The 16,169-nt window shown below is 39.2% G+C and overlaps 1 protein-coding gene across 1 annotated transcript; it reads left to right on the top strand.

Moving 5' to 3' along the window:
* Nucleotides 1-455: 455 nt before the first annotated feature.
* LOC108052468 (T-box protein H15) lies at nt 456-14,309 on the top strand. Its single transcript, XM_044459754.1, has 6 exons — nt 456-1,471; nt 3,505-4,016; nt 4,510-4,643; nt 10,908-11,193; nt 11,901-12,145; nt 13,534-14,309. Exons 1-6 carry the CDS (start codon nt 1,159-1,161, stop codon nt 14,063-14,065), a joined length of 2,022 nt encoding a protein of 673 aa, XP_044315689.1. The 5' UTR covers nt 456-1,158; the 3' UTR covers nt 14,066-14,309.
* The last annotated feature ends 1,860 nt before the right edge of the window (nt 14,310-16,169 follow it).

Here is a 16,169-nt window from a genome sequence, read left to right as displayed (position 1 = left end):
AAATGAGTTATGCCTCGACGCTGGCGTCGCTGCCGGCAGCATGGGAATGCGCTGCTCGTACTGCCATCCTGCTTGCACTTGCCTAATTGAAAAACATTATTTTTTCCATTCCTTTTGCGGTTAAAATTGTGGTTTCCTTACGTGACGTAAGGAAAGTTTTGGGTTTAGTTCTCTGGAAGTGGAAGTACGAGTGAGTTACGTTAATCGTTACGTTTCGTTACGTGGTGTTGAAAACCTTTCGCCGTAAGAAACATCAGCTGTTGTTGTTTCTGTTTTGGGGGTCAGTCGGCGTCGCAGTCGACGTCGCTGCCGACGTCGTGGTATTTGTTGTTGATTTTTGCGTTGCGTTTTTGTACTTTTTTTGTTGCTGTTGTTTTTGGTTTTTGGCTTTGGCGCTTTTGGCGTTTACATGGCGAAAAGCGAATTGGGATTCATTCAATGGTCAGCTGCGTGACTGTGAAGCAGCGACGGCGCTCCGGAATTTCCCGTTTCCACCTCGAAAATACGCAAAATACGAAAATCACGGAAAATACGGAGAACCGGAGACCGGAGTAAATACGGGCGTAAACTCGTTAAGTCGCAAAGTGTTTCTAAAAACGTTGTAAAAAAACTTTGAAACATTGCAAAATATTTTACACACATTTTATAATAATATTTATTTATGAAAAAGTATAAAACATTTAAAATAAATATCAACAGCTAGCCTTTTAAAATAGCTGCTTGAAGTGCTGGAACTCAAAAAATACCACATTAAAACATTCTAAGAAAAGTGATAAATATGATAAAATGATCTTGAGCAAAAGACCGGCAAATACAATCTCACAAATATGGAGAAAATTATTAGGAAATGCGAAAACACCGATAAATATCTATAAATAATTTCGCTTATTTCAACAATGTTTGCAATAAAACAAAAAGCTTTAGTTACGAATAATAAATAAATTCCCAAAAGCATATGGAGTATATATTAGGAAAATATAAAAGCGAATAGTTCATAAGAAAACTTAAATCCCGGAAAACCAAAACAAGCAAATTTAGCAATCGATTGAAAAGGTAAATCCCTAAGAGCTCCAGTAAAAGCAACTTAAGACCTGGGGTAAAATATTCGGAAATTAATTTCGAAGGAGAAGGAGAAGTACTGGAAATCTCAGCCCGAAAATGCTTTTGAGCAACCAGCCGGCGAATACGAAACCGCAGCAAACGCCTTCGCCGACGCAGAACTTCAAGTCGAAGTTGCAGCAACAAATCGTTTCGGCAGCGGCGGTGGCAGCGGCGAATATCGCCAACGGCAGCAGTCATCATCACCAGCATCATCATCATCATCACCACCACCACAGTCCGCTGAACAACCATCATAATCATAACCACAATCAGCACAACATTTCCTTCGCCACGGATTTCTCAATTGCGGCGATTATGGCGCGCGGCGGAAACGCCCCGAGCAGCCGGGAACCTTCGGAACGCAGTCTGAGTGAGTAAAGTTCAATTCCGATCCCAGCCCAAAGTCAACCCCACATCCTAAACTAAACATAGTCGGCTTTTATAGACGGGCAGTCCATTTTATCGCTTCATTTCTGGCTGGTTTTGGGTAAAATAACCGCCCGCTTTTGCATTCGATTAGGGAACATAGACAAACCCTTATAAATGTGATAAAAAACTATTTATATTTATATGTTTCTGAATTTTACATATCCATTTACTTGTTTTAGGTTACATTAAGGGTAACTTCATATACACTTAGAGTCTTTTATATTCCAAGGCTTATAAAACGCTATGTATGGTTTAAAAAAAACCCTTACTCAACTATAATTCCACTTTTCCTTATTTAGTTAGTTATAATCAGATTTCAGTTGCCCTAACTATTTCTCCACTCAGCCCATCAATCAAAATAATAACTATTTCTCTTCGCTAGTATTTTAAAGTAAATTATTATTTCTTTTTGTAAATAAGCGTCACGGTAGGATTCATTCATGAATCTCATTTTCGTTTTGATCTCCGGAATCAAGTTTAGTTCTTTACTCCAAACAAGTTTCACTCTATTATCATACTCAATATTCTTTTGATTGAGTATAATAAATTGGTTGGAGCAAAGGTTGAAAAGAATATAAATTTAGCACATCACACATGTTGATGGTTATCCCAAGTTACTGGTTTGCCGGGTGATTTAGCTATAATTTTTTACGATATGATATGGTACGACTGGCATATTGTTTATAAGGCTTTAAGTTCCAACAGTCTTACAATATGAAAGGCTGCTAAATGGTTGAGTATAATAAAAGATTAAAAAGCACCAATAGCAAAGTCAATGTTTTATTTATAAAGACAATTTCAGACTGATCTGAATTCATAGGAGAAAATGAAAAAGTAAATACGAGAGTATACAATGGAAATTTAAATAGATCTTGCCCCAATAAAAACAAAAATATGTATCCAAGAGCAAAAATGTTCAAGTACTGAACAAAAATTAGGTTGTTTGCAAGGAATAAAAAGATATAGATTTTTGTTTCTTCGCCTTGAAATAATTTAATTTAAAACAAATATAAGGGGCTTTAATATTTTAAGTACACTTCATTTCATAAATCCAATTTTTTAAATTAAGGTTTACATAGTGCTTCTCCTAAAAACTCATTTTATCGATTGACTTTTTTACTCACCCTTTGAAAATGTGTCGCAGCTGCATTATATTCCTATATTTTCCGTATTTTTTATTCGCTTTTTTCTGCTATATAAATTATATATTGATGACAATGCAACGCTGATGACTTGATAATTGCGGCAAATGCGCGGCAATAAAATAATCAAAGCCTATTTGAATGCGCGGGGGGTGGGGAAATGCACATGACAAGCGCAGTACAGATACATATAATCGTTTATATACCCTGAATACAAAACTATTTAGATGCCATAATTGGGTAGAGACAGAAGCGCAAACAGATGCATTCATTAGTGTGAAACCCCCTCTTTATGACCTCCCCCCGCCCATTTGGCAATTGGCATTGGCAATGCCAACACACAAATACAGGCGAAATTAACATACGAAATTGCATTTTGAGCAAATAATTGAATTTTTGGCGTAATCTGTAAAATGCATCTGGTCGCGAACTGGATTCTCGTTGCTATTGCTGTTGCGGCTCGTCATCGACAACATGCAACATGTTGCAGCCCCAGCAGCAACTCCCACATTAACTAGCCACTCTGATGTCTCTGTTTTCTATTTACACTTGAAAAACTAAGGTTTAAAACAGCTTAGAAGAAAACTTGTATATATAATTAAATAGACTCTGTTAAAATAGGTATTATAGTCATTAATTACTTAATCTTACTTTTAAATTAAGAATTATTAAAACAATAAATCATTATAGAATAATAATTGTAGAGGTTTATTTATCTGTTAAATCAAAACATTACATATTTACAGATAACTGTTTATTGAAGAGTTAATTTTTTAAGATCTGGTTATTAATTACTTTTTCCTTTTCATATTTATTTTTTCTGGACGTGTAGGTCCCGCATCCGTGGAGCGCTTTTCAGGCCAGGATGCGGACGATGATGTTGACGTTGATGTGGTCGACTGCAGTGACTCGGAAATGCCGTCGGCAACTGCAGCAGCAACTGCAACAGCAGCGGCTGCAGCGGCAGCATTGCAGGCCCAGCAGCAGGCGCGACAGGCATTGCGTGTTGCACAGCAACAGCAACAAAAGCAGGAGCAGCAACAACAACAATCACAACAACAAAGGCAACAGACACATCACCACGCACCGGCAAACAAGCAACAACGCCAACATCACAATCATCACAGCAGCAACAGCAACAACAACAGCAACAGCAACATCAGCAACTCAGGCAACAGCAACAGCAACACCAACAGCAACAGCAATCACAGCAAATCAAGCAGCCATCGAGGGCGTTCTGCTGCCGCAGTTGGAGCCGCTGCCACGCCCTCGCCGCCACCGCCCCCGCCCTCGCAAAGTCCCGAGGAACTCGAACGCCTGTCGCCAGAGGAATCGCCAGCCCAGGTAAAGATGCACAGTGAGACACATGTGAATTCCCATATTTCATTTTTGAACTGAAACTGATATTAAAAAATGAAACACATAAATACGATTATTGAAACATCAAAACACTTTGAAAATGTATTATATCAAAAGTGAAGGAATTCCCTTTACTGTCTTAATATCTTGAATGTTTCTATTAAAGTGTGAAATGATTTAGTAGGTACAAACACGAATTGAAAAATTCTTAAAAGTAAAATATCTTCCTAAAAATAATAGTCTTCCTCTTCTTTTATATAAAAAAGTTCAGCATTCCAAACTTTGTTAGTACATTCCCCAATTAATTTCTTTAATAATCATATAAATATCTGACTTTTTCATATGTCTAATTTTTTTGCCTGTGTACATCCTAGCAACAAAGTGTGCAGAAATGGCAACGCATCTCCTCAAGCATCCTACTAAAATCCCCCCTTAATTTTCTCCTCCTTTTTCTTGCATGCGATTGCCACGCCCACAGCAGCCCACGCCCAAGATAGTGGGCTCGTGCAACTGCGACGATCTCACGCCCGTCCAGTGCCACCTGGAGACCAAGGAGCTGTGGGATAAGTTCCATGAATTGGGCACTGAAATGATCATTACCAAATCGGGCAGGTGAGTGCCATGGCGGCCACATAAATGCATAAATTAAGGGGTTTACGCCTAAGTGAGTGGGTTGGTAAATCAAAAAAAAAAGGGAAGAGCATTGCATTCATTGATGCAGCCATGAATGATATTCAGTAGTAATAAAAGGAGGGATTTACCATATTTCTATTATATTGTAATATCTCTGGATTATCACTAATTTTTGTGTATAGCCTAATGATTGCATTTCTGTATCATTCACAAGCGGACTTCGAGGTCTTTAAAATAAATGATTGATATATTAATTCCCCAAAAAAAGAACAGCAATCCAACAATATTTTCATAAAAACTTTTCTTTTACACTATTTATTTAATGTCTTTTTAAATTAAATCTATGCATTTTCCCAAATAACAACGAACTTTTTGGCAAATGCACTTTAAAGTTCGAACAACCAATTAAGCTAAACATTTCCGAGCAATTTGAAAAGCACACTTATCGACATGTTCAGTTATTGAAAGAAATTTCCCGATAATCGATCACATTTCGTTTTTCAGCCTCGCAACATGCATTTTATTTCATTAAACATTCGTTGGAATTCAATTTGCCGGCGGTGAAAGAGAGGCGTGGAGCGGGGGCCGAAGGGGGAGTGGCTGGGGCAGTCCGGGTCATAACCATAATGCCGCCCCCGGCAATCGGCCACCAATCAAGCCCACAAAAAGTCCTCGAACGAAAAACACAATCAATAAAACTTTAATGCGCCTTTCACCCATGGAAAGCCAAACTCACAACTCCCATTTCCCAACTCACGTTGGCTATAACCTCTCGGCCACGCCCCATTAACGCCCCTCCGTCTTAACTGGAAAATATCAACAACTTTTCTGTTAGTTCCTCATTTACATCAAGAAATTTTGATTGACAAGGCATCGAAATAATTTGCGTCGATTTTCGATTAGCAGCGAAAAAAAAAGAAGACCGTTTCGTCAGCTGTTTTGTATTGAAAAAATAATAAATATTATACCCCCAAAACACGAACACACAGTCTCACATCAAAATACCGGGTTAAACGACTTTTCATTCGCAACTCAACAAAAGTTGAAGGAATTATTGCTCGACGGTATTTTCGATTCTCGTGCGAATGTTGTGGCGGGGTTAAGGGGGGTTTTGAAATGCGAATAAAAACGAAACATGAACATGAAACATAACAGTGTGGGGCAAAGAACTTTGGCTTTTTGCATTTTGTTTTTGGTTTTTTGACTTCCCTTTTCTCTCTCCCCGACAACATGCGAAATGCGCATTAGTCGCTAGGTGGTAGTTAGGATCCCCTTCTTTTGTTTGTTGATTTTTTCGGGTTTATTTCTGTGGAGATTGGGCATGCTGGACTTGGGTAACGCCAAAATATCTTAAATTAAGGCATCACTAATTTTAAAAAAGTTGAGAAGTCATTCAGAACCAATTTATTAATTAAATAAGGTGCCTAGATCGTTATAAAATACAATAAATTCAATTTATCAGGGTCTAAATAAGTATATAATTTGATTTGTTTTCAAACAATAATGTCTAATTTTTGATTATTTGAAATAATTTAATTTTACTTGCACATAATTATTTTCTGATGTATATCGTAGCCAATAACTAAATATATTTAAATAATTTTCTCTCAGTATGCTTCTTACAGTCAACAAGAGAAAATTTGTATTCGTTTATAAGGTATCTCATAGTCGACTCCCAAAAACCTCATAGACTGTTAATGTTTTCCATATTTTTTCGACCGTTTTCTTTATTTTTTGCTTGGCAACTTTTGTTTGTTTGACTTTGCTGTTGCTTAACCCTTTGGTGGCCGTCAACAGGCGCCCCAGATGAACCCCCTTCTCCCCTTTGTGAGCATTTACGACACATTAACAAATTTACTCCTTTCGCAGCCCCAGAGCTCCCCGCTTTTTGGGAACCCCCATCCCGAGATCCACACCAAGTATAAATTGCATTGTAATAGCTGCCGATTGTCGCGCTAACAACACATTTGCATGTCCTTTGGCTTCCAGGACATTACGGCTGTGGCTTCATGTTTTTGCGTTTCTGTTTCCGTTTTTTTGGCCCTGTAATTAGTCAAAGGATACCGATGAACGGCCGACACTTATTTACATTTGTGCGGGTTTGACGGACGCATGCAACACAATTGCAAAAAAGTCGGTGAAAAAACAGAAACAGAAGCCGCAGCAGTGGCACAATGGCAGAATGGCAGAATAATTCCCATTCCCGATATCCATCTATGTCAGCACATCGTTTGCTAGCTAAACATGTCCACGAAAAGGGGCGGGCCAGGTAGCTAAGTGGGTGTGGCAATGCGGGACTTTTTTATGTGAATGATACATTTTAAATTGCAAAAATATACGACTGAGGGCTTAGCTTCCAAGTCGACTCGATGGCATGACTCGCTGCAGTCTGTCATGGCGAATGCGGTTCGGCAACGGTAAACATACTGAAACAGGTACTATTGAATACAGGAATTAATCAAATAAGAGCCCAAATAATCCAGATCAAATATGGTAAAGCAAGCTACCTTAAAAAGTTATATATATTTCAATAGCTTAATTTTACAGTACAAAATTAGCTTATGTTATATTATAACTGCACATAATAAGTAAATATTCCATTCCATGATAATATCTATTAATAGATTCGGTTCTAATTTTAGAAAATTGTCAAGCTATTTGGTATAAAAGTACATTTTTTATCCAAAAACTTAATATTCATCTGAAAAATCTAAGCGAAATTCCAGTGACCTTTTTGTATTCTTAAAAATTGAAAAAAGGGAACCTAGTATTACCCCTTATTACTTTATTAAGCTATGTTCCTTGCTTATCTGTAATTTACAAGTTTGCCATTCCATCTGGTTAATCAAAAACGGTTCTTTCCCTCACTGAAGACCATTTTCGCCTTTAACTACCCATTCGAAAGGCAATTCTCCTCGGCAGCTGTGAAAATGTTGCCTCCACATGCAAATGCGCATGCGTGGCTCTCATCAGAAATAAGCCGTGAAAAACAGACGAGAACTGCAGCAAATTGCCAACACATTTGAAACTGAAAAAAAGTGGGAGACTTCTCAGATGATTTACGGCCAGGGGCAAAACAAAAAGGAGTCAAAGTCAGAGCGTTAGAATTTTTTACCTGTTACGTGGTCAGGTTGGGATGGTTTCCTTTGTGCGTGCGGTTGTTGAAATAAAATATCACGTGGTTTGCGATTTTGTCACGCTGTCAGCGGTTTTGAGGTTGGCATTTTTGGGAGGACAAAGGAGGAAAAAATCAGCAGACGGGCAGGCGGGCTAATTGTTTGTTGACCCCTCGAAAATACCCGGAGTTTGTCAATATTTTGCGACAAACTCTTCACGCATATTAGCCGACTTCTTTTCCGCCGCAGGACATTCGAGGACAGTAGCCTGGCCTCAGAGGATGCGTGGCAATTGCAATTTCCATGGTGCAACCCCTTGCAGGCCAAGAAATTCAGCTCTGGCATTTTTAAAAACATTTTCCACAACTTCATTAATATTTCTGGGCAGCTGAATTGGTCAGAAGGCATCGAAACAAGTTAATCCCCTTTTGAGGAAAGGTGCAGGGTCCGAATTATGAATTAATCAACTAATAAAAGATAGTCAACTGGGGGGAGTGTTGTCAGCTGGCGATAAGATCAAAGTTATAGTTTTCTTGTCTGCGTTTTTTTTTTGGGGTTGCTTTTTAGTTTCGCTTTGTTCTTCTACTCGCTGGCTAATTTGCATTTTATTAATTTAGACCTGGAGGCTTAATTTGCTGTAACAAAGGTGTTGATAATGAATTGGTGTTCCTACATGTTCCGTATAAACTAATTGAAAGCCAAGCCACCCCATGGCAAATGGTGTGTAAACTTCATAATTGTAACCTTTGGCACCTAAGCTCTCTCGCCGCGGTCCGAAAAACTGAGTAAAAGCCATTTCCCTAATTTTCCCATAAACAAATACATAAAATCCACACTTAGAAGCTCGGCCAGCGGGCGAACTAAACTGGGGAAACCCCCGCGAAAACAAAAAAAATAGAAGTTGGCAGGGGAGTGGCTTTTGCTTTGGCTGCCTTCAGGCGACTCTTCAACTCGTAAAATGTATGTAAATGCTGGAATATGATTTACGACATTTCCGCCTAGACGCAAAAACACCACAAAAAATAACAAAAGCAATATAGTAAGGCGGGGGCCGCATTAGATATGGCCCATCAAAACTGGGCGTGGCAGTTGCTCGACTTTCACACATTTATGGTTCACATTAGCAGGTCGGTCAAGCCAACAGGAAAGTGTTAACAATTCCTACGATACTGAGAAAAATAAAGTATAAAACAAAAACCAAAATTCTTAGGCCGGAAAAGAATATTTTTTGTAAAGCATTACTTTAGTTCCTTGAAAAGAACTTTACAATTGGTATTACAAAAAATTGTAATGAATCCTATTGCCAAGTTATTTAAATAACATTTTTTGTTTGGTCAAGAAAATTATACTATAAACAGTATAATAATTTATGTTTCAGTGGCAATAATTTATGTTGCTTCAAGATTTCTGTTTCTTGAATACCTTTTTTCTTATAAACCAATAAATATGACCTCTATTCCAATTTTTTTGTTAAATCAATAATTAATTTCTTTGGGAAATTTTTCCTCTACATAATTTTTAGCTTGAGCTTCTTTTACAAATTCTTCGACTTTCGTTTCGGGGGTAGAAACAAAATGGAAGCTTCCGGTTTGGCGGCTTCCGTTCTTGAGTTTTGGCGGTCAGGCTCGAGTGAAGTTAGTCAGTGGGTCCGCAAGTGCAACTCAATTCTCCATACTCCGCAGTCTGCAGTCCTCAGTCCGTGCAGATATCGAGATAAGCGGAACACGTTAAGTGCCCGCTACAATGGTGCTAATTGTGGCATGCAACTGCGAGTGAGTGCAGCAGAAAAAGTGCTTACAGCACAAATCACAATTACGGGCTGTGGATTTGGATTCGTTTTGGCCTGGTAACTGCGCTAAATACGCGGCCACAACAGTTAGTCAGTGGCTAAAACAATCATGGTGACACCGGACCCGCCCCTTACAATAATGGGCTGTAAACACAGCTCTGACAAATAAACAAACAAACGAGAGTTGTAAGCGGGGTGGATTGAAGGAGGAATGCGAAAATGGGACTGGAAAGAAAATCTTCAATTAGACCTACTTAAACAGGTACAAATTGTATTTGCGTGTTGGACAGTGAAAGTCCTTTCTTTCCTGAAATGCTCATATTAACACTTTAATAATTAACTAAGTACCTGTAAAGTCATTTACTTGGTGTGAGTTGATTTTGTAAGAGTACTTATTCTAAACATATTTTTTATTTTAAAAATATTTATAATTTGAATTCTAAACACATTAAATATGGATTGATGTTTGACTTTTCCCAAAGTAAGCGAAAATGGTTGAAAGATTAAGATATAAAGTACTCAACTTACAATATTTAGCAGATTAAAAGTTATATAGATAAGTACAAGTTGGATACAAGTTCTCATAGAAATAACCCCTAATAATACAATTTTGTTTAATAAATGTTGCACAATTAGCTTACCAAAGCAACTGAAAGCAAATCAATTATAATTAACCCACCCAGAATATCGGGTTCAGGCATTTGCAAGACAAATGACAAAAAACTGGGTTGGGTCATTAGCGTCATTTACACTTACCTGAGACCACAAACACGATTTTGCGGGGGATTGTGGGTGGTGAGTGGGTGGGAAATGGGTGGGGGTACACACCCCTTGTCGCCCACCCGCTGGGTAAAGGTCCTGCGTTCAGGACGACGACATCGCTTGCGGAAATGTGTCAAAAACGTGCTAAAAGTCATAAAGTTAAATATGCGTCTTATTTACATACCTTGCTAGTTCACCACCTTCCTTTTTTTGTGTTTTGCTGCCGCAACACAATGGCGGGCAATAAAAAATAGTTCACGATTTACTTGTTTTTGTGTGTGTTTCTCTGAGTTCACTAACATTTTCCGACCAGCCTTATGCACTAGAATAGAAGTTTATATGTTATTATAAATAACATTCTTTGTTATTTTGGTCAGAAGCTTGTAACGCATAAAAGGACACATTTCCCACCCTAGAAAGTATACATATATATTCTTAATCAGCATCACCAGGCGAGTTGATATAGTCGCTTTGATTAGAAAATTTAGTTAATTGACTGATTTTCGACTTTTTTATAAATCCAAAACTTCAAAAACCTTTTAAGCTGAGTTATAAATTCTATATATTTTATTTTAGGCGCATGTTCCCCACCGTGAGAGTGAGCTTCTCAGGTCCCTTGAGGCAAATTCAACCGGCGGACCGATATGCCGTGCTTTTGGACGTCGTACCGCTGGATTCGCGGCGCTATCGTTACGCCTATCATCGCAGTTCGTGGCTGGTGGCCGGAAAAGCGGACCCACCGCCCCCCGCCCGCATCTACGCCCATCCGGATTGTCCTCTCAGTCCGGAGGCACTGAGAAAACAGGTCGTCTCCTTCGAAAAGGTGAAGTTGACAAACAACGAGATGGACAAGAGCGGACAGGTGAGTCCAAGCGTCTCAATTGGACGGCAGGATAACAGGGAAGCCGAGAAAAAATGGGGGAGTAGAATGATAGCCAGTTTGAAAAAATCAATAAAGAAATATACGAGAATTTGCGGATAAAATAAGAGGGATGGAGATTGATGGAGAAATAAATAAAAAATATTTATGGCAAATATATGTTTTACAAATCAAAAGAAGTTTATTTTTAGTACCACCTTTCAGCTAAGCCAACATCCTTTAAACTATTTGTACCCCAACCTTCTGTCATCTCAGGATACAGCTTTGAATAATTTAGGCCGACAGACAAACACATAAACCGGCGGCCGCCTTGCCATTGTCTTCCAAGTCGGCGGGGTCAAAAGGGGTCAAAAGGGGTCAGCCAGGGTTGCCAACGAATGCACATATGCAAATGGCATTGCGGGCGCACAAAAATGAATGAAAATTGTTGGCAATTTGGTGGCAAATACGAGCGGAGCAGGCTCAAGACCCTGTTCACATATATATTTCTGGGATTCTCGAGCCTGCTACCGTTTTTATCACGGCCATAAAGGCTGCGGAGTGAGGAGGTGGAAGAGTTGGTGGAACGAAGACGCTGCGAGGACAGTCAAAACAAACGTCGACTACTTTTTTATGGACGTACATTTTTTATAAGGCCGGCACACAACAAACAATTCGCATTCAGGGAATTTTCCGAATCTCCTTTGCAGGTCGTGCTGAACTCAATGCACCGCTACCAGCCCAGGATCCACTTGGTGCGACTCAGCCATGGGCAGAGCATCCCCGGCAATCCCAAGGAGCTGCAGGATATGGACCATAAAACCTTCGTTTTCCCGGAGACCGTGTTCACGGCCGTGACGGCCTATCAGAATCAATTGATTACGAAACTGAAAATCGATTCGAATCCGTTTGCGAAGGGATTTCGCGATTCGTCGCGTCTCAGCGACTTTGATAGGTAAGTTCCCCACCGAGGAGCTATACAGATAGCTGTAGTTGCCCCCGTTTCGCATTTTATGGGGTCATGTCTGATTTATGGCCTAATTTACGATGGCCTGTTGAGCCGTAAAGCCGATACAGTAGCCCAACTTGCCGCTGATTAGCGAAAATGTGTGAAAGTGCCAGTTGGCGTGGCGATTCCTGCCGGTTCCTCAGGAATCATCTTCAATTAGCATGCAACGTGCAACACCGGCGATCAATCGGATCGAACTTATATGATTATATGGCTGATGTCAGTGTGTGATTTAAGTACTCGGTCTTTAAGAAAGGTTGAGAGTTATATATGCTTTGGGGATTAAGTAAATTGCAAATTATTTGTTCAACATTTTTAGCTGGATATTTATTAATCATTATTTTTCTTTGCAAAATGTAAGATATTAAAACAAATTTATTATAACTGATCAAATGAATAATTGAATGATGTTGCTCATTCAGCACTTTCCTGCAACATTTCTGCACGCAACATTTCGTTGCCATCCAGCAACATGTTGCCCTACTCCCGACAGGATCAGGCCACAGGCAACTTTTTTTCCAGCTTTTCTGAGGGCTGCTGCCCTTTTTTCGACAGCGACTTCAAAGTGTTGCAAGGCGGCGACTATTAAGACGGCAATGCTCTGCCGCCAGCAGCAACACGGCCGCAGCAGCAACAGCAACAGCAACAACAGCAACAGCAGCAACACACAAGAGCAATGTTGCTGTTGTAGCCGGCACGGCGGCGGCTTAAGTGGCGTAAATTACAGATCGGCGCTTTTAACTTTGATGCCGATTCGTACATGAAATGAAAACACGAAAATAATGAGTGAATGTGGCTCTTGTTGCTGTTGTTGCTGGTGTTGTTGTTCCTGTTGTTTAGTGTCGGCAATTGGCAGTTACTTTCGACGTAATTATGTTATTGCTCCAGCTGAAGTGGCGGCGGCAACAAGTTGCTCATCGGGTTCTGACAGTCCAAGTTCTCCAGCTCGAGCTTCCCTAACACCGAATTGTCTGCAACTCGAACTTAATGGAGTGCCAATGGCTTTTAGAGACCGAATTGCATCCTTTTTTTTGGTTGATTAGAACCAAGAAATCAAAACAAAACAGCAAACAAACAATGCAATTTGAAATGGGTAATACTTTTTAAAAACCATTGACTGGTTTTAGTTTACCAATTTTACCAACAGTCAAATAAAAATTTATTGAATTTTGTAATACACATATGTATACAGAAATCTCTTTTTGATTTTAGTCACTTAGTCATTTATAATAGTACTATAAAAAAAAACATTTTTTTAAAATCTTGAATCCCAAAATGAAAAATTACAATTTAAACAACTAGATAATCAGTATTTACTTTATTTAATTTTCCAGAGATCCCATGGATGCGTTTTTCTTTGACCAGCACATGCGAACGGCTCCTCTGCGATTTTTTCCGGATCCTTTGATGTCGCAGTTGACGCCTCAGGAGGCGGATGCCGCGTCCTTGGCGCTCCTGGAAAAAGCCCGCCAGCACTTGCAGATGTTTGGCCGATCGCCGTATACGGAGATGTTGCTGCCGCATTTGTACCAGCGATCGGCGGCTCCTCCACCGCCCCCGCACCTCAGCGCCTTTCAGCTGGGAATGTGGCAACAGCAGTGGCCACAACTCACGGCCGGATTCTTGGCCAGTGCCAATCAGCAAGCGGCCTTGGCCTTGGCAGCGGCGGGCGCCAATCGGACGCCACCCCCTCCGATTTCGGTGGCGCCCCCAGCCCCCGCCACGCCCACCTCCTCGTGCGGATCTGCGTCTCCGGATTTGAGGGCCAGACCCCAGCTGAGTCACTATCCACAGCGATTCAGTCCGTACCAGGTGCCCCAGCACCAGGCATCGCCACCAGCCTCGAATCGGGCTGAAAGTCCCTAGGACTAACGACTAACAAGCAAAACCAACTAATCCACCCAACACACCACCCATTCCCTCTTTGCCCCACCCAAAAATAATAGTCTGATGTGGTTTTTAAATCTCAGAAAAAAACAATACAAGCTATACTTAGCTTAAAAAATCCAATATATATTTCCGTGCTAAATAGAACATGCCTTTTTCTTATTCAACAAATTTTCGTGTGCAATAAATCAATCAAAATCAAATCTAAATTATAAATCCATTTTCAATTTAAAAATTATAAAATCAAAAACTCTAAATTTAAGCTGTATACTTAGAAATATATATTTTTCAAAATATTTACTGTACTTTTTGAAATATTCCTTTGGATGGCTTACATTTTATTTAATTTACAATCTGCAATATTAAATTATAATTCTTAGATGCAAACTAAATTATAAAAGGTTAAGACCATTAGATTCTTGCTAATACGAAATTGTATAAAATTTGTTTAATGTTCATCTATTATTTTAAAAAAATACCTAAAAAATAGGATTTAAAAGCCACAGCAGATTATCAATGAAATGTATGTGCAATGTTGTTGAACAAAAAAAAAAGGATACCCTCTGTAAATAACCCCAAAAATGTTGCTGCAACATCCAAAGATGCATTCGATGTTGCATGTGATGCTAAGCTAGAAAACCGTCTTAACCGGTTTCACTGTATTGTAATTTTCGTAGCATTATAACAGTATTAGTTAATTTAATTAGGCCTAGCAATGTGCATCCACTTTTGTGTGTTTTTTGTTGTCGTCCCCATGTGTTCCTAAAACTGCAAATTATTGTGAGAATTCCACGCTGAATTAAACCCTCTAGACACTCCCCCTCCCCAAAAAGCAAATGCAAAAACCATTACTATAAACACTTATTTAAATTATGTGCAAAGAGAGAAGGAGCGAAACTGAATAAACAATTTATAACACAAAGCGAACGGCGTTTATTTATATAAATTAATTTGTACATTTCGTTTAATGCCTAGAAAACAACCAACATGCAATTGAAATGGGCGAACAATAAATGTTTTTGAAAATATGGACAGCGATTAATAACGTTAATGCTGCTGATGGGTGGGGTTGCAGGTTGCTAGTTTGCCAGTTGCTAGTTGCTAGTTGCTAGTTGCCAGTTGCTAGTTGCTGGTGGGGAGCAACCTGCAACACGTGATGCGCAGTCGCGCATGGCCACTGACATTTGGGAACGGCAATGAAATATAATTTATAGAATTTTGTGCTCTTTATGAAAGTCTAATTAATTACTACTCCGTGTTTTAGTTCATGTTGCTGCCTATAAAGGGTTGCATGCCATCAACAATGGATGCAGTTGCACGCGACATGCGTCATCAATTTCTAATGATGTATGTCTGCCGCATGGACGTTTGTTATTAATTTCAGTTGGGCTGCTCTTACACGGCCATTAACATTTTAAAGTGTTGTTTGTTAGAAAGGGTTCCACATCGCGACCTATCTACAGCTAAATGGGTAGTGAACATTGTCGGAGTTGTTGCCAACGCGAATTTGAGTGGGTTTTAATTTGTGAATTTTCCTAGATAAGCTATTCATTTAAAAAGGCCATACAGATAATGTAACTGCTAATGGAAAGTGGCCATCAAATAAAATAGATATTTTCACGAAAGCTTAACTAAATAGGAATGATTGTAACTTAGAACATTTAATAAAAAATGTCACTTTTAGAAGAGATCTAAGCTAAGTATTTTTTTTACAATTTTTCAGGTAAACAAAATCAACTAAATTTCTTTGCATAAAAAATCAATATTTGTTTTGACACAATTACCCTCATTTTATCGTTCTTTCCAGTATTCCTTTTAACTCAAACCCCCAATTATTCCCACACTTGACAATATATTTATAAATTATTCTGTCAATCGGCGCTAATCACCTACCACACACACTCAATCATATAAAAAACATAGGTTCAAAATTTAATAACTTAATTTTCTAGCCCATCGGCCATGCAGCAAAAATATAAATGGGCCTCAAAAAAGAGGGTCAGAAAACGAAACAGAGCTTGAATGAGGAGGGGGCTGGGCCAACATTTAAATATGGCTTATATAAACTCAGAGCAGAGGCTTT

Source organism: Drosophila rhopaloa, unplaced genomic scaffold (genome assembly GCF_018152115.1).
Source record: "Drosophila rhopaloa isolate 14029-0021.01 unplaced genomic scaffold, ASM1815211v1 contig_2, whole genome shotgun sequence".
Lineage (NCBI taxonomy): Eukaryota > Metazoa > Arthropoda > Insecta > Diptera > Drosophilidae > Drosophila > Drosophila rhopaloa.
Note: the sequence above shows the minus strand (reverse complement) of the source record. Positions and strands in the feature narration are given on the sequence as shown.

What these genes read in the sequence shown, in the direction of transcription:
- LOC108052468 (XM_044459754.1), top strand. Translation starts at nt 1,159, where the DNA reads ATGCTTTTGAGCAACCAGCCGGCGAATACGAAACCGCAGCAAACGCCT. An exon ending in ATCATTACCAAATCGGGCAG is followed by an intron (nt 4,644 to 10,907) that starts GTGAGTGCCATG and finishes ATTTTATTTTAG; the next exon opens with GCGCATGTTCCCCACCGTGA. An exon ending in CGTCTCAGCGACTTTGATAG is followed by an intron (nt 12,146 to 13,533) that starts GTAAGTTCCCCA and finishes TTAATTTTCCAG; the next exon opens with AGATCCCATGGATGCGTTTT.